This window comes from Bactrocera tryoni, chromosome 3 (genome assembly GCF_016617805.1).
Source record: "Bactrocera tryoni isolate S06 chromosome 3, CSIRO_BtryS06_freeze2, whole genome shotgun sequence".
Lineage (NCBI taxonomy): Eukaryota > Metazoa > Arthropoda > Insecta > Diptera > Tephritidae > Bactrocera > Bactrocera tryoni.
The window spans coordinates 9,952,775-9,972,155 of record NC_052501.1 but is presented as its reverse complement, the minus strand read 5'-3'; the positions used below and the strand labels follow the sequence as shown (position 1 = coordinate 9,972,155).

General features: G+C 36.1%; 1 protein-coding gene across 2 annotated transcripts in view; it reads right to left on the bottom strand.

The window, feature by feature from the left end:
* The window catches only part of LOC120771012, a 160,561-nt gene that overhangs the window by 38,004 nt on the left and 103,176 nt on the right, over positions 1-19,381 (bottom strand). For both annotated transcript variants that reach the window (XR_005704947.1, XM_040098788.1), the window contains exon 2: positions 11,150-11,823. Coding sequence is in view for 1 of the 2 variants with exons in the window: in XM_040098788.1 (XP_039954722.1) it covers positions 11,150-11,823 (674 nt within the window). In the remaining variant the exon portion in view is untranslated. The remainder of the gene's footprint in view (positions 1-11,149; positions 11,824-19,381) is intronic.

The following is a 19,381-nucleotide window of genomic DNA, read 5'->3' as shown; positions in this document are numbered from 1 at the left end:
AACTCTTAATGTCCGGATGGTGGAATTAACTTGCCACAGCAAACGACGTGTTAATGATTTGTATTCATTAAAAGGCTTTATGGCATAAAAGGTTTACGAACTGTGAAGCTGGAGTAAGGAGTTGTTGTGCAAATTAACGCATAATTATATTTTGAATGTAACCAGCGGAATGCTTCGAAGTGGAAAGCACAAAAAGGGGTTTTAAATTTTTAAGCGAAAAATTCGTAATTGTGGGTAATAATCGCAAATTAATTGGGGGTTTTTAAAGCAGGTTGTCATTTAATTGCATGTATGTTGCTCTTAGCACTTTTATAAAGATTTGTTTTGTATTTTGGGTTATTTTGGATGCCGAAAATTTATTGGTTTGTTTGTGACAAATTAAAAAAAAATGTGGAAATGTTGAAACCTTTAAAAATACATTACTCAAACTTCTAGTGATTAGTTGGTATATTTTTTAATTATAGTCTTCAAAAGTATAGCCGCTCAGTTCAATCTGCTCTTGAGCTTAACTTTAGACGCGTTTTCGAGTTCTGCATACAATGACTTACAAGCTCTGTGGTCTGATTTCGTTAAAAACAACCAAAACTTTGTGCTAAATTCACCTTTTTTTAAACACCGCTACTTAATCAATTTGCCGTTTTTTCACGCGACAATAACTTGTAGTCAAGTTTTTTTTACGTTTAATCCACGAAGAAAGCCGTAACAATTGTCAAGCAGTTTGATTACAGCAGCTGCTTAAGTCGCTTCATCTCAGTAGTACCTTGCGATTTTTACAATAGATAAAAATATGGAACAAACAATCTCTCACAGTTTTTTATTTTTAACGGAGTTTCGTATGCGGAATTGTTGCGAATGTTTCAAAAGCCTTACGGTGCTACAGTGTTATCAAAAACACAAGCTTGGGAGTCGTACAAACCCTTCAAAGACGGTCGAGAGATCGCTGAAAACATTCCTCGTTCAAGACGACCTTGGACTACTTCAACTAATGATAATAACTAAAGAGTGAAGAATATGGTGGTTGAAAATAACCAGGCAAGTTTCAAAAAGACGGCAAGAGAGCTCCACACCTCTCCCGAGTTAATTTACATGATTTTGCTGGATATCTTGAGAACGAAATGCGTTCGTGCTCGATTGGTCTCGATAAAGCTGAATTTTCTTCAAAAAGTGTTTCTAAACAGATCTCTAAGGACACACTTGATCGTGTCAACTCTTATTCTAAAATCATGGAAAGCATTATAACTGCATAAGTTTAAGAGTTTTACTTGCAAACAAGTCATCAACCATCGGAATGGAGGAGAAAAAAGAGCCGAAGCCAAAAATACTAACCCAAAAGAGCTCAAAAATGAAGATGATGCTCCTTGTTTTTTTTTGACACTCGCAGTTTAGTACATCATGAATTTGTTGCGAAGGACCATACGATCAACAAGAAGTTATATTTGGCCGAATTGAGGCGTGTGCGTGAGAATATCCGTTGAAAAAGTTCGAAATTGTGTAGGAAGAATTCATGGAATTTATACGATGATAAATTGCATCGATCCACGATGAATGAATACCATCGATTAACCACGGTAGATTTGGTTCCGTGGATTTTTTTCTAAATTCCGAAACTGATAGATAAAACAAAATTGACTGAAAACTTGCTGCAGGCCATTACAAAAAGTGCTTATGAAAACTGTTGCGAGGACTGGAAAAATCTTTGTCGTAAGAGTATTACATCTGGTGGAGTTTCTAGTTTTCTCGACACAATATAAATATGTATTAATTTTCCATTACAATTTAAAAACAGTTCATGTGATATTTTCTTTCTAATTTCCACAAATCGCCTTGATTAGGTATGTTCCGTAATACAAATCAGACTTAAATTAAATAAAATTGACATAGGTTTAACATACCTAAGTGAATATGATTCACAAACGAAAAAATAATTACTTCATAGTATGTACATGAAAAAAGCTTAAATTCCCAAGTTACAAAAATCATAAAGCACAGTATTCTATTTCAGGCCAAGGTCAGCACAAAAAAAAAAGGAATAGAAAAAGACAGGCTTGTTATTTCAGGTTCTTTGTACGCACTTTCAGGACATTGCTGTAAGTGTGAATTATGCATTCACAATTTTTTTTTTAATATTTATCAAAGAACCCCTCTAACGACTACACAAAAAAAAACATGCTCACCCGCCAAGGAGCATACAAAATTAACCTCACTGGTTTTTTGATATTCTTGAGCAGAGCAAATTCTGCTGCTCATAAGAAAATAATACAAATATGAAAAAAATTATAAAAAGAACATGCAAAAGCGAATATGGTATGTTGAATAGAGGGTGTTATTATGTGTGTTCTATGGAAAATGTGCCGTGCATTATTTATCTTCTTTTGTTTGCAATTAAAAAGTCATAAAAACTAATAATTTTTTTATCTGTTTGTACATAATTTGTAAGCGTAACAATTTAATTTATAGGTGGTCAAAAGCAGGAAATTTATTATGTTCTATAAATCAATGTAGTCCGACTACTGCAAACCACAGCAGTCAGTAATTTATATTAATTTGCATATCGCAAACAATTCTTTCTATGCGCAAAGTTCATGAACTGCGGCGTTGATTTTATGCAGAAAATAGTCGCATTGTTCAAGACAACAAAGCATAAGCAATAATATATAAAATGTTGCTTAATGTGCGGTTCACACCAAGTCGAATTCATGGACAGTTACAATAAGATAGAAGAAAACAAGGTATGGGTGAAATCGGTAGTGTAGTTTTAGTTTAAAACACCGTGTTTTTGCTTATCACTAAACCAGTATTTAGCTGTATTATATGGTGTACCATTTTTTCCGAAAATTAAAAAATAATTTTGAATGGAAAAATAAAGAAAAAATTATTCGAAGTATTGACCATTGCTTTTTATGCATTTTGACCAACTCTCTGGCAATTTGTGGATACCATGAAAATAGAAATGCTCGACACCCTGTTTTGGACTTCTGTGTAGGAATCGAAGTGGTGCTCAGCCAATGCGTGTCCCATAGGTAAAACCAAATGGTAATCAGAAGATGTCAAGTCTGATGAAAACGACGGGTATTGTAGCAGCTCGCAGCCAAGTACTTTGATTGTATCCTGAACCAATTTTGCTTCGACTGCAAGTATATTGTCGTAGAACAAAATTACTTCGCCGTCTCTTCTGGCTTATTTTGGTCGCTTTTCGATCAATACATGGTTCAAATTGACCATTTTTCTTAATTTTTCTTCAAAAAAAATTCGCCAAAAATATTTTTTTTAATACATATGTCTCTGGACTAGTTTAAACCCACGTAGTAGTGGTAGTATAAATAATTATATGACACCTCTCGCAAATTTTTTTTTAAATATTTATCAACATCAATCAACAAAAGGTTTCTCTTCATCTACCCATAATTCCAGTATTTTGCTTAGAAACTTCTATGTTAAACTGACGTTTTGTTTCGACCACTTTCAACGCTTATCTATTAAAACCCACACCTTTCAACTCTCACCCTCAAAGCCAACAGCAATAACTACCGACAATCATTCAGTAAAGTGAATGAATTTATTCAAAGCACAAGCGGCAGCCAGCGTACACTGTCGATGCCATCAATCACCCTGACAAAGGTGTGATGATATCCTCATTATTAACATGAGTTGCGTACGCACATGTGGCATGCCAACTTTGCTGCTTTGAATAATTAATACATCCAAAAATGGTCGCATTATTATGCACGATAGCCAAAGCCACAAACGCAGCCACAGCTTTATAAGTGGCCACAATGTCATATGTGCGTACTTTTTCCAATTGATTTAAGCCACATGTGACAATTTATGCCTCGGAAGCACTGCAGTTTACAAACACATATGCGATGGCTGCCCATAAATCCTTGATGTGATCCTTGAGTATTGGAATTTATATGCAATAGCTTAACTAATGCGTGTGAATATAAATAGATAGTTAGACGGAGATGAGCGCTGATTTATGTTAGAATAGATTGCTGGCTTTATTGACTGCCACTTCAGTTTGATTAGTGAATACAGCTTAGTGTAAAGGACTTTGAGAGCATTGTGGAGATAAGTGTATAAGGCTTAATTAATATATATTGAGTCATTGTTTGCTTTTGGTTTCAAATGTAGTGCTCTAATGTAGCTTTCTTATAAAGCTTAAAGTGTTTATCATTTTTATTTAAAATAGTGTTCCTTTCTTAAAAATATATATATTTGTCTTCTAACCAGAATTGAGAAGCATTAAACACATCTTGAAGTTATATTTCAGCTTCTCCGATGCTTGAAATTAAACACTCCATCCAAAAATTTTAAAATTAAATCACTTTAAAATGATTGACTTCAATCTCAAGGGCCGAAAATATCTTGCTAAAGTCCCACGCTGCCAATCTCTCTCACAGGTATAATAACAATTTTCTTTTTTTGCTTCCTACTATAAATAAATAGAATCTACGAAGCGGGTAAGTAAACTCAAGTGGCAATGCTAAGCAACTAGTGGCGTCACATCAAGCTTAATTTGTATTTGCCAACAACTCTGCGTAATAATTTGACGCAAGCAGCTGCTTCTGCACATTTGCATATATATTTGCACAGTCTTATACTCGTATAGCTGTGGAAGCTGTCGTGTCATATTCGTTTCATGCTTAAAAGGCGTAAAATTTTCTCCGAAGCAATATTGCTTTGAGTGCAGTTGTGCACAGAGGCTAAATGACACACACACACACACACAAACGTATATACTTTGCCTTATTAATGTACGCGTGTGTGTTTGCGCGCAGATTAGTTGCTGCTCGTTAAGCGTTGAGCTGCGCAATGACCTTCACATTTTATTTAACGCCGTTTGTACATACTTACGTGCGCAAGTAGTTACACACAGTTCTAAATAAATATGCTTAAGTAAGGATTCACCTGAACTAGCGTCAAATGAATGCTTGAGCAACTTTCAAGTGGACAGCCAGGTTTAGTTGCTTTGAAGGCTGCTTATGCAGCCCCAGGCCGTTTTTATTTGTTCTACTCTCCAAGGTCGTTATCTGCTATTCTTCTGTCTTTTATGCTGTATCCTTATAAGCATCTGCTTATTGCTTCGCAGCTTTCGTTTTCAATTTTAAGCCGCCGAGATTGCGAATTCTAAAGAATTTTTAGTTGTCTTAGATTTTTTTTATTTTTCTGATGACGGGATATGTGTTGTGAGAGTTTATTAGCTCATCTTGCCGTTCAGCTTGTTTCTATCTTTCCACTTATTGGACAGTGTATTTAATTCTTTTCTTAAATTTCTCATTAAAATTATAAAAAAAACCTTAAATTTAGTATAATTTTTTCATGTACTACAATAAATAAATAAAATGATAATTATGAAATAAATACAGAAGATGTATAAGCTATTAAAAAAATGAATAATAAAAAAAATGATTTATAAATTCAATATTTTAGTAGTATCTTCCCTCATAAGCCGCTTGTTATGCATCTCCTTTAAAATTCTTCTCCAACTAAATACCTCTTTTATTAGTACAAACACTTGTCTTTAAAACTGTTTCTTCATGCGTGCCTATTTTCACCTTCTTCACAAATTTCTCACACCTTCAGCCGTGACCTAAGACATTAATTTATACATACATATATTCTCCTGGTGTGGAAGATTCGTAAACACAAGCTCATCTGAGTAAGCATTAACACTTTTTCATGCTAAAACTACTTATAGCAACAGCTTATGCGGATTAGTAGCGATGAAAGAACCTTCATAGTGCCAAGCATGTTGACGACGCAACCCTCTTGTGCAAAAATCTGCTTGTGTTTGTGTTCTATGAAGACGAAAACGTCTGGGTTTAATTTGTCAAAACGTATGGACATAGACGTAGGCTTACGTAAAGAAAATAACTATGCTTAAAATAAAATACTTGGAAGAGTGAGAAAACTTGTACAGATTCGTATATAAGGCGTATGATGTATCTATAATATAGATTCTATATACATTAAGCTGCTGGCCACGGCGTATGAGTAACATGCTTCGCATGCAAGTATTTGTTCAGGGATTGATATGTATTAAGGGGTAATATAACTTGGCAGTTTTTTAAATTATTTTTGAGACATTTTATTTAGTAAATATATCAATTTTTTTTTTACTTTAATATTGCGTAGTCGAAAAACTCTTTTCGTATTTTGTCATTAGATGTCGTTTCATCTCCATATATGTATATCCAGTGTTACCAATCACATTGTGTCATAGCATATAGCGTTGGAAAGGTGACATTTTAAGCTTCCTTTAACCCCAAAAACTTAAATTCTAAGAAGCTGCCAAAAAAAGTTACAGTTGCTCAAACATTATTGAAAATAATGATGAAATTCGCTATATTTTGATATTTTTGTATAAAAAAGGGAACAATGCCACCCAAGCCACCAATGAAAGTTGTGAAATTTACGGAGACGATGCTGTATCTGTTTGCTCACTTCCGTTCTGGAAATTTCGATGTGAAAGATACACCTCGTTCTGGTCGACCCATCGTTGGAAAAGTCGATGAAATTATGGAAAAGACTGAGCAGGGACCAGGACTGACTGTCACATAAGCGGCCCTGACATCACTAAGGAACTTAACATTCATCATCAAGCGGTTTTGAACCTTATAAAACAGGTTGGCTACAAAAATAATTTCGTGTTTTGGGTACCACACATATGAATTGTCTGTCAAAAATTTAATGGACTCGAATTAAGATTTGCGATTCTTTGCTGAAACGAAATGAATTCTGAAGTGAATGGTAACAGGAGACAAAAGGTGGATTAAATACGACAATATTGTCTGAAGAAGATCATGGTCCAAGCGTGGTGAAGCTCAACAATTGGTCGCAAACTCATGATTGACGTCTCAAAAGGTTATGCTGAGTGTTTGGTGGGATTGGAAGAGAATCATCCAGTATGAGGTGCTCCAGCCTGGTCGAACGTTTGATTCTACATTTTACTGCCAAAACCTGATGAAATTGAAGCAGGCAATCGAAAAAAAACGGCCAGAACTAATCAATGGAAATGGCTTCGTCTTCCATCAGGACAACGCAGACCACACACATCTTTGATGACTCTGCAAAAACTGGGAGAGCTTAGCTGGAAAGTTTTGATGCATCCACCATATAGCCCTGACCTTGCACCATCGGTTTTGGTCAATGCAGAGCTCGCTTAATGGAGTAAAGTTGGCTTCAAGAAAAGCCTGTGGAAATTACTTGTCGCAGTTTTCCGCCGAGAAACCAGAAAAGTTTTACACTGAAAAATGGTAGAAAGTGGTCGACCAAATTGGTACATATTTGGTTCACTAATATTCATTATAAATATAAAAAACAAATAATTTGAAATTTGATTACTAATACGAAAAAACTTTTCCGACTACCTAATATTTGTTGATCCATTATGAAAACTCGCTCTGGAACTCATATATCTAACAAGCTTTGTGTAACTGAAGGTAGTTCTTTGGTTCTTCCTTAATTGTTTAAGAATGCCTTTCGTTTCCAATTGGGTCTTTACATACTATGAACTGCTTTAACATTTATTCATTTTCAAAGTCTTCCTCACTGGCCTTTTGTGCGAGTTGAATAAAACATATATATATGTATATGAACTTATATCACCAACGCAAGCTGATATATATTTCCATTCTAGTTAAAAGTCCGAACAAACTGACCACAAAGTTGCTGCTTTCAGTAGTAAGAAGCAAAAAATATTAGACAAGAAGTTGACAGCGAAAGTTTTGCGACAAAACACAACTCGACTTAATATCTTAAAGCTGCTTCCAAATAATTTAGTGGTCATAAACAGCAATCGTATTAAATAAAAAGCAAACAAATTCCACTCATTTCATTTTCGTTTGCGTTTCGCTTTTTCTGTCACAGCGCAAATTAAATTAAATTGCATATTTCATTCGCTGAACGACACTACAGCTCATGTGTAATGAATAAGTAGAGCGTCACTAATAGTGGAAATTGGCTGAGAATCATGCAAAAAGCACGAAGTGTGTGATAGACAGACATAACGAACAAATACAATTAATTTGTGCCGAAACAACGTGCAAACTTGTGTGCGTATGTAAATATGTGTAGACACACGTACTAGTTTACCAATACACAAATAAAATTGAAAGCGAATACACAGCCGTGCAAATGCGCGTATCGAGTGCTTTCCTGTGCAGACAATTCAAGAATCATTAATTAGAATTATTTTAGCGTACACATAAACAATGCACGCTGCCACATAAATAAGCTTATTATTTGAAAACTAAGCCCAGTAGTAAATTATGTGGACTTAAGGTTGCGGTTTTAGTAGGTGGCTAGTTTGCAAAAAACGCTATGACAATATGAAAAAAAGTAAACGAAGCTTAAAAACGCTCCACATATAAAAAAAAATTTCAAAACAGCTACTTAGAACAGAATCAGGTTGTATGCCAGCGATATTTTATAGTGGTTCGATCTGAGCAATATATTCAGGGATTATAGCGTTACCTTTGACATTATTCAGTGGCAAATTTCACGGCCATAGCTCGTTTAGTAAAAAGATTTCCATACAAGCACTTGATTTCGATTCCGCAATTTGTATGACAACTATATGCTACAGTTTCCCGATTTAAAAAATTTCTTCGGAGGTTGTGGCAATGCTTTAGGCAATAATTCATGCCAAATTACGTGAAGATACTTCATCAAATAAAAAAGTTTTTCATACAATTGCCTTATTCCGATCGTTCAGTTTGTATGGCAGCTATATGTTCCTGTGGTCCGAACTGAGCAATTACTTCGCACATTACACCACTGTCTTAGAAAATAATTCTTGGTCAATTTCATGAAGATATCTCGTCAAATGAGAATGATTGCCATACAAGTACTTTATTCCAATCGTGCAGTTTGTATGGCAGCTATATACTTAAATGGTCCGATATCGTTGGTTCCGACAAATCAGCAGCTATTTCGGCAGGAAAAGATGTGTTCAAATTTTCGTATCGATATCTCAAAATCTGAGTGACTACTTCTTCATCAAACTCTACTCAAGTATGGAATTCCTTCAAACTATTGCCTCAAATTAAAATTCCTACAAACTACTTCGCAATCTTAAAATTCCGAAAATTGCTACCACTCTCACCTGATAGAACATCTATTACGTCACCCAGTCATTAAAGATATGTACCCTCGCCTGCTAGGCAACCACACATACCACGCAAGGTCGTGTTCTTCCACCAGTACCGAGCTCACACATGCCTTACAAATTCAAATACAAAATAATTGCTATAATATTTACTTGTACGTGTATTTTGTGCCACTACTTGTACTTACACAACAAATACTTATTCAATCCACATTTAACATGTGTATTTGTATATGTTTGTGTAAGAAGCAGAATTGAAATGGTAATGGCATATCAATAAGAAGATTTGTCAATTGGTACGCAATAAGTAGGGCAAGTTGGCAATATTGCTCGCACAGTGCGTGTCACTTAATCTATTTGTGAAGCACACTACCTGGTTTGTACGCTGAGTTGTTCGCAATTGTTTTTATGTCGAGCGCTTGGTAAGTTTTAGTAGCGTGTTACTCATACGCCCCGTGGTATGTAACACATTGTGCGTTTAGGTGGTTTTTCAGCTGTCCTTATTGTTTCTTTTTCAGTTTTTTTGTATAGGTGTGCCAAATGACAACAGAATGTATTTAGTTAATCAATATTGACAAATAAACATACAAGAATGGTTCTAAATACCATTCAATGTGGGCATATCCCACATTTTATGTTTCGAAGTATATTATCATGCTATTATATAATATATATATTTTGTTTATCTTTTATCATGGGAAACAACAATGCGAATAAATTGAATTTGATTATATGAAAATTTAAGAAACCAGATCAAGAGTTCTTGGCTGAACATACACATAAAAAAAGTCCAGCCTCTCATCATCATCCGTGCATGATCTGCATTTCGCCTAATCCACTTTTCCCATTTTCTGAAGGTGAGCTCATAGAGTTAGGTGGCCTTATATGATTCCTATAATGTTACTGAGCTTCCTTTATATATATAGAAGTAGGATCTTTTTGGTTTGTCTATAATCAAAACTGCACCAAAGTTACCTTTTGTTATGTTCCTCTAGGATTCATTGCTTTAGACAATCCTTGAAGGAATAGAATGTTCTGGGACAGTTAAAGGGACTTGTATTTTCGGATGCCATTGAGCTGCTTGTCAGCCCTTTCATTTACTTATATTTCTATATGAACTAGTACCCAAATATTACCCAGATTGCTTGCATAACCGAATTTTATAAGGCTTAGTATTGGAGCTACGGATAGCTTCAACTTTTTATAACAGATGCCACTGACGTTTTGGCCAAAACTGAAACGAAAATCATTGCTTAGTCACCGTATTTGCCACATTTGGTTCTTTGTGACTTTTACTGTATTGGCTGAACGCAATCCGCGTCAAATTTGATCAGATGGTATATGGTTTAACGCAGGAAATGATATATACCTTTACCGCAGAAAATTCTCCAACTTCTTTACTATTGCAAATGAGAAAATATTAAAAAAAATTTTATTCTAAAAAACAAAAAAAAAAATGTTTAGAAAATTTTTTATAAATTTTTTTTTTCATAAAACCTTGAAGTATGTGCAACTACCACCACATACTGCAACTAAACGTTTGTGGTGAGACACACAAAAATTCAGCAAAATTAATCATTTACTTCATTAACTGAATTAAAGTCTATAGCAAAAGCTCCTGCTGAGATGACTGGAAACCCATACAAACATTCCCACTTATCCACCAATAATTATATGCTACCTAGCGCTTGATAATTCCCCTTGAGCGGCTGTTCAACTTCAAGACTTGTAAACCATTTCATGACATAATTCCATGTGCCACACTTTATGCAAATCACAATAAACATCACTTAGCATAACAAAGCGCTATTTTTGGTGTTCTCGGCTACCCGCTTACCCCAAACAAGCGCTTACGCATCCACAACCCACACAAATTCAACCACTCCAGCCATTTGTGCGCCATAAGTTTCTTCACGACTTGAATGACGGCTTAATTGGTAGCACAACAACACACACACAGCACTTGCGCCCGCCACTCACGGGCCGCAAAGTGAATTTTCAACAAACAAATAAATAGGAAATTGCGCAAAATGTACTCACCACACCATCGCCAATGTGATGCACGGTGCAGGGTATATGTGCGGACGCGCCAATTTGCGTCGTCACAATTGTGGAGTTCTCCGTGCCGAAGTACATGGGCGCGGCGTAGATCTCCTCCAAGCCGGCGTTGGCGCTCTCGGCTGAGCCGTCCAGCGTCGCCTCGCCAAGGCTGTTGTGCTCTAACCCACCAACACCAGCACCACCGCCGAGCCCCACGCCAATCACTTTGTGCAGAGGGCGCGCCAAGTGCTGTAGCTGTTGTTGTTGCTGCTGATGTTGATGGGTGTGCCGCTGTTGGTGTCGCTCATCAATTACATTTGCCGAATCAAAACTTGTTATGCTACTCCCACTTGCTTGATGGTATGGTTGTTGTAGATTCAGCTGCTGTTGCTGCTGCTGCTGGTGTTGGTGTTGGTGATACGATGAGGACGCCGAAATAGAAGAAGGCGGATAAGGCATATCTGATGAAGCTGTGAAGGCGGCGCTGTAGCTGCCATGAAAACTGCCGTGGCCGGGGGCTGGCTGGGCGGGCGGCTGCGGCGCAGGCCCGTTATAATTGCTCGTCACAATGGGACCGGAAATGCCGGCCGACGCGGGCGACATAATTAAATTTTGATTTACATTTCGGTGTAGTTCATTATTAATGTTGTCCTGCGTAACGTACGATGTAAGACCTGCAAAAGAGAGCGTAACCATGAAAAAGACACGGTGAGTAAACATAATGAATAGGCATAGAATAATAAATAAATGTTTGCGGAAATTTGACCAAATACTTAAGTCAAATGAATATGACAAGTGAAAAATTATATCAAAATATATTAATAATAACATTTATGTGTAGTTGACGGTCGGTCTTGCGCTTGCTGCTCATGCTGATTTTCTGCTGACTCGCACGCACGCACATTACAATTTAATTGGCATGTTTATTGTTGCCGTGCAGTGGGTGGTCCAAGCTAAAGATTGCTTTTAGCATAAATTTAGCAATTAATTTTGTGCGACTTCGCCTAATCCAGCGCTTTACTGCCGACACTGCGTGAGATTTGTGGAGAGATCGTCATACGTAGTTGACTCGCCAAAATAATGCTCACTGTTTGCGGTGGAGCAAACGCATTACTTGAGTTAATAACGTTTAGTTGCGGGAGTCAAATTAACCGACCGCAACGAAGTTGGAAACATTCGCAGTATATGTATGACAAGGTATCAGTTGAAAGCGAGGATGTTTTAAATATATAAGAAAATATATATTTTTTCAGAAGTTGCCATATGTTTAAAATTTGTAAAGTAAAAATAATATGTCACATAAAAAATGTCGAAATAATATACATTCACCGTGCAGAGGGCTTAAAATATTGAGGCTGAAATTTTTTTAGCCAGAGTTGCCACCTGTTTAGTTTTTTTATGTGAATAAAATTTTGATAATGAAACATTTAAACACTGTGGATTCCAAAAAGTGTTTAATAAAGAATTATTTTTTTCGCAAAGAGTTGCCACCTACTAAAAAAACTAAATCACCAAAAAACTTGTAACAATAGAAATAAAACAAGCTGGGCGTCAAATAGAGTTCAGCAAAAAATTATTTTTGGAGAGAGGTTGCCACCTGTTTAAAAATACTATATCAGAAAAATGAAAGAGTAGGGTTAAATAATTAATTTCGAGTTATGGCAAACGTTGCTACCAATTAAAATTAAAGACAATACTACATCAAGTGCTAAAAATTATCTCCTCCACTGCTTCAATGTTATTTAGGCGCTGTTAAACATAATTTTCTTCACTTTTACGAAACAGTTCAGTTGTTTCCCATGAGACCTCACAATGAAAGGAATCTGTTTGAGGGATGCTTAAAGCAAAGAAGCATAAGCTTAAGCACGAATATTTTATTCCAACTACAATTAATTTACTTGTATGTGCCAAAAAGGCTTAAACTTTTATGTTAATAAAAATTTCCAAGCAAACACAGCTTTATGTAATTATTCCCCGACCCTTTAAACACCTCTACACAAATGCGCTTAAACTTAAAACCAACCCCTTCACACCATATTAGCATGGCAAATTAAACATTTCTTATTGCCAGTTCCGGCACTTTCGCCTGTGTGTTAATGTGATTCTAATGTCAGCCGAAATTATTCACACATACCCGCAGCTGTCATGCCACTTTTTCGCAAACTGCACAGTCAGCAAGGCAGTTGACAAGGGGCCAAGCAGCAAGTGGGCTGTCTGCTGGAAAGCGCCCACTTTGTTTTTTAGCATAAACATTTTAATTTTTAGCACCTAACATCTTCACTGACGCTCACCCCTACACACACACCTACATATTTACTATGCATATGAATTATGTACATGTGAGCGCACACGGGCTGCTTTGCTGTGCTAATATGCATGTAAACCCGGCTTTATGTTCGGTTTTTTATTACAGCAGCATGTGTGTATGTATAAATTTATGTGCTCTTTGTGCATTTAAGTGTGTGCAACATTATGTTTATGCTAATTTTCTCAGAACTTTTGACGCCGACTCTGCCTCCGTCTCTGCCGCTAGGAGCACAACTCACATGTGTTGGTAGAGGCGCGCTTGTGTGGCTGGGTGTGATGTTGGTTTCATAAAAACGGAATTTTTCATGCATATCCTCCTTCAAATTCATTTGCTTAACATATATATAAGTATGTGTTAAGCTTTCGTGTGGCTTGGTGGTTTTGGCTAAGTCAGGTTATTAAAATATTTTGGTAGACCAGTCGTATGAGTAATTATTTTAAATTTTTTCTTCGTGGGGATTTGAGAAGTATGTTTAATTTAAGAATATCTTGTACTGTAAATACATTTTTGGGTAATAATTTATTTGAAAGTGTTATGCTCGGTCGACTGCTTTGTTTTTTATTTACTTCAATATATTGTTACTATTGGCAGTTCTAAGGAGAAGCAGTAACTGATAAAATGTAAGTGGTGAAAACAAAAAAAGTTAATTTTTTATTGTATTATCTTGAGATATCGATTTGAAATTTTGTATATATACTTTTCTATTCAAGAAACCATATATATATGTTGGAATTGGTAAAATCGTATTACTATAACATATAGCTGCCATACAAACTCTACCACAAAATTAAGTTCCCCTATGGAAAACTTCTTTATTTAACGTGATATCTTCAGGAAATTTGACACGAATTGTTGCCTAAAAAAATAAAGTAATATTCTAAGAAATTATTCAGATCAGGTCACTATTGCATATAGCTGCCAAACAAACTAATCGAAAAATATTAAGCTCCTATATGAAAAACTTTTTTATTTAACAAGATAACTTCAGGAAATTTGGCACGAATTGTTGCCAAAAAAAATTAAGTAATAATCTAAGAAATTGTTAAGATCGGACTACTATTGCATATACATATCTGCCATACAAACTGAATGATCAATATCACGATAAAGTTCTTTTCTTACCCTTCTATGCTGTAATAAATGCACCTGTGAAGAGTCTTTTTATGCTCAATTGTTAGCTGGTAGCTGATAAAAATCTTTCAAATGCTTTTCCCTCACTATGGTTAGCTACTTGTACAAAGTTCTTTCAGTTTAATGAAAATATCTACTGAAAAATGTATCTAATTTTATATCTTATTTGAAGTGGCTAAAACAAAGGTATATAAAAGTTTTTGTTAGGAAAATATCTCATAATACTACAAACAAGTCTTTGGGCAGATAATGACTGTATCAACCAAATTTCTACAAATTATATTACTTTTCGTTACACTCGCTTTGCATATAGATATGATATATTAAAGTACCTTTCACCTATAAATATAGTACTTAACCATGCTACAAAATATGATAAAATGCTGCCAGACTGCCACATAAATTAACCCTACCCCAAAACCAAAAACAAAAATTACGATTTTACTGATAAATACTATTGCTGGCTAATGAACATCCGCACAACCAGCGACTCATAAATAAGACTAATAGGAAAATAATTACATTGCATGTGGTATAGTAGATTAATACGTTTGCGCGTATATATTTTTTAACGCGTATGAGCATTTTGTATAAACAGGGTGTCGCAAATGTGCGTGTTACAATTTTTTATATGACATTACAGTGCTGAATATAAAAATAAGATTTAAAATTAGAAACAGTTCATTAAATCATATTATTTTGCAGCTTACAACCCACCCTGTATATCGTGCATGCGGCATATATAAAGGATATGATTTTGTAGTATCAAAAATTTACAAAACGGTATTTCTGTATAACACAGCTCATGGCTTGCAGCCGTAATTAGCCGAATTGACAGCGCTCTGATAGTACTTAATCAACCTAAAATTGGTCATCAGTTTGCTTTCTTCCCAAATACAGGGGATTATTAGCATAGTTAGCCTATATATTAACTACAAGCCTTACTGCTAAACATTGTATATATTTAAATACACATATGCCGGCCACTAATTGAGCAGACTTTGTCGGCAAGCCTCTAATATAGTAATAAGGTATAATAATATAACTGCGTGTCAGTCAATTTTGAGCAAATTAGATTATAATTTATGAGTAGTGTTACAGCAACATACAAATTTAATTATATTTAAACAACGGACAGGGTAGACTAAGTTCGTCAGGAAGTTTGTAACACTCGAAAATTTGGAGTACCTTTAAAGTATATATAGAGATATGCATTTCGAGGTTACTTACTTTTTTTAAAAAAAAAAAAAACATTAAGGCTTGACAGGACTCAAGCGTGATCTGTCAAAAAAAGGCTTTTGGAAAAGGTGGATTACTTGTTATAAATGACCACCGTAACGAGCTGAGTCGATTTAGCCATGTCTGTTTATCTATCAATATATACACGTTCCAGTCTCCCAGTTCTGGAAATATCACTCTGGAACATAACAAATATGATCAAGAAGCTGCTTATTTAACGGAACCGCCGATATCGGACCACTATACTATATGCTGTCATCCAATCTGAACGAATGAAATCAAGTTCTTGTATGGAAAGCTTTTTATTTTACAAGATATGTCCACAAAATTTGTAGTGGATTATTTTCTAAGAAACTGACACAAGTTTGGAATTTTTTGAAATCGGACCACTACAGTGTATAGCTACCTTAAAAACTGAAATAACAAGATAAAGCTCTAGCATAAAAACTTTTACTTGTGAGGGGTATTTTATGTAGCTAGTTATTCAAAAGAAAGGTGAGAAATAAAAAAATAATAATAAAAGTTGACTATAAATTATAGTGCAATTATGTATAAAACTTTACATTTTTGTGATTCTACATTCACATATGAGTGTATATATTTACAAAAATATAATAAAATTTTCTTGCGTTTTACGAATTCTGGAAAATTTCTGTAACTAAGAGGCAAGGTACTATGAAATTAATATTGACAGTTAAAGCCAGCCCGTAATGTTTACTGTCACAACTTAATATTGGCAGCATAAGAATACATATGTTTGTATATGGTTCATGTTATGAGTGAGCAGGGGCGTTAAGTATCATTTTGCCTAACAGAGGTCAATTTGCAAGTCCCTTGACCCATTTTAGCATTATAATTCATGATAATCAAAGGAAAAGTCCAAAATATATACCATTATTTATATTATTGATGATACCAGTGCTGGAAATACGCTAAAGCGGGCAAGCCTAAGTACTTAACTTTATAATTGAGATATCATTTTATGAAAGATTATGTGCACCCTAAAATCAAGTTTTATTACTTTTTTTTTACTAAGTCTATTTACTGGACATATTCCAGTTTGGTCCTTTGCGATACCAGATGGAGTTCACTTGCTAGGTCCAAGAGGAGTAGTCATCGTTTAGGATGCCTGCACTTGACCCGAATTTGTAATTCTTTGCGGTCTCACTGTCGATATCTCCTCCAGTGTATCATACTGTGGGGACTCCAGATGCTTTCAGCGTAGTCTAGCCAATTCGAGACAAGTGCACAAGGGATGCTCTATTATTTCTCTGATGTCCTGCTCTAGGCATTTTCTGCAGTCTTCTCGATCTGTCAGCCACGGCCGGGCGTGTGTCGCCACCAGACCAGTTAGTATTCCCATCATATTCCTACAGTCTCTTCTATCGAGTGCCAATAGGAATTTTGTGTACTTCTAATCTATTATTTTGCAGTTTTGCACCCAGGTAGCTCAATCCATTGGGGTTTGATTTTCTTCACCAACTCGACTTTGCTGAGAGCGAAGAGTCCGCAACACCTCCTACAATTTTCTCCGGGCTCAAAGCACCTTGCGATAGCATGGCTGCTGATACTTGACCAACATTGCTGAGCTGGTCAGACCTAACAGTCCAGTAATGAACCACAAAAAGCCTACGATGCTAATACCAATTCCGCAGTTATTGAGACTGATATAGCTACCCTAGCAAGCTCAAGACTAAAATCGCTGCCCCAGTAGATAGCCACCACTCTGAAGGAGGGTGCACTCCGGCGCATTAGATCTGCTGTTACCTTTATAGCAACCACCTCGGCTTTGAAGACACTGCAGTTGTCAGGAAGCTCAAAACGGGATATAAAGGAAGGTATAGATTTTTTTTTTTCGATTGGTAAGAGAACTTGGTTATTAGATTTTATATATGATTCTGAAGAAAGCCAAGGATCAATCAGCTTTGCGAAATTAACTGGGGTATATTTCTTTCTGACCCATATCAGTAATAAAAAATAGATTAAAAAATCTTTTAGAATTCGTTATCTTTAAATATTCATATCGCTATAAATAGATATATTAAACTCAATATGGAAAAAAATAAAGTTTAAATAACATTTTCGATTTCAAAATAATTCACCGTTAAAAAATAATCTTATACACACTACAATCACATATCTTTTCCCACTCTTCCTGATAGAAACAAAAATCATTTACATTGAAATTCGTAGCAACGTAATGCCACACTACATGACTACGTGTGTCAGTTGAGAGTAAATAACATAGCAGAAATCTCAACGAACCACAAAAAACAATTACAACAGCAATATGCATGAGTGCCAGCGGCAACGAGATAGCAAATAAAGTTTCGCAGCGCCAACACGCTTTCCATTGTCAACAACGGCAACTGCTGCGACAACAAATTTGCCGAATTACGACAAATTCTTGAGTGTTGCCGTAGCCTTTTCCACACCTCCCCGCACCCACCGCTCGGCCAGCACACTGCTTGCGAATGTGCGTGCACCGATGCAAATGTAAATGCAAGCGATTTTATGCCACACAGCACATACACAATGTAAACATGCGCGTGTGTGCGTGCGCGCACATGTGAGACACACGTGAGGCAGGCGAAACTTTCATGGCAGACCATACAAATGGGAGAAGAGGTGTGAAAAAAGTCGGAAAAAGTTTGCAACTCTGGCAAGCGGTGTATGGCAAGCATCGAGTTGAGTAAGTAAGTTGTGAATGCTAACGGTACACCCATGTGTGTGTGTGCGTACTTGCATTCGCATTTGCACTACGAAAGCACTGATACTAAATTGATAGCGACGGCACAAATATATGGCAAGCACAAAATTTAATTACAATGCGTGCTGCAGCCACACACTCACACACACGCCCGGTGCGTAATGCGAAGATTTTCGAAAAACACAAAAAATATTCGAGTAGCACTCTGGAGCGCTAACTTTATTTGTTGCAGGAATCGCATCAAAAAGCGGTGGCCAGAGCTCAGGTAGTTGTGGCGCTTAAAAAGTAACGGCAAATAGTTTCTCCACTGCAAGTTGAAATCGAAGTGCATATTACACTCACACACATACACACAACAGTTGTAGAATATTAAAAGTACTTTTGCCGTATAACAAATACAGCACCCTTGCTAGTGTTGCAGTCGCACGAATTGTGCCAAAGGCTGAGTGTAGCGTTAACAATTCCTCAGTAAGCTTTATGGATGAAAACTGAGCACTCCATAAAAGAAGCAAAAAGTGCGAAACTATCAAAGTGCAGTCACGTGTAAATGCGGTGAGAGCGTATGCCAGGCAGTTATTATTGCGTTTTGTGCACATTTTCATGCGGCACTAAAGTTATTGGTGTTGTGTTGCCAACGGTGTAGTTGTATTTGTAATTGTTACAAAAACTTCATACCGTATTGTTGTTGTCATAAATTTACACCTTCCTATTGCAGTGTTAACACCACTTCTCCGCTGTTGCAACGATAACGATTGAGGTGAGAGCGGAATAGAGTGAATGGGAATTAGTCGCCTCAAACTTGTGACCTCTTAATTAGAGTTAGTTATAGTCTGACCACATATCT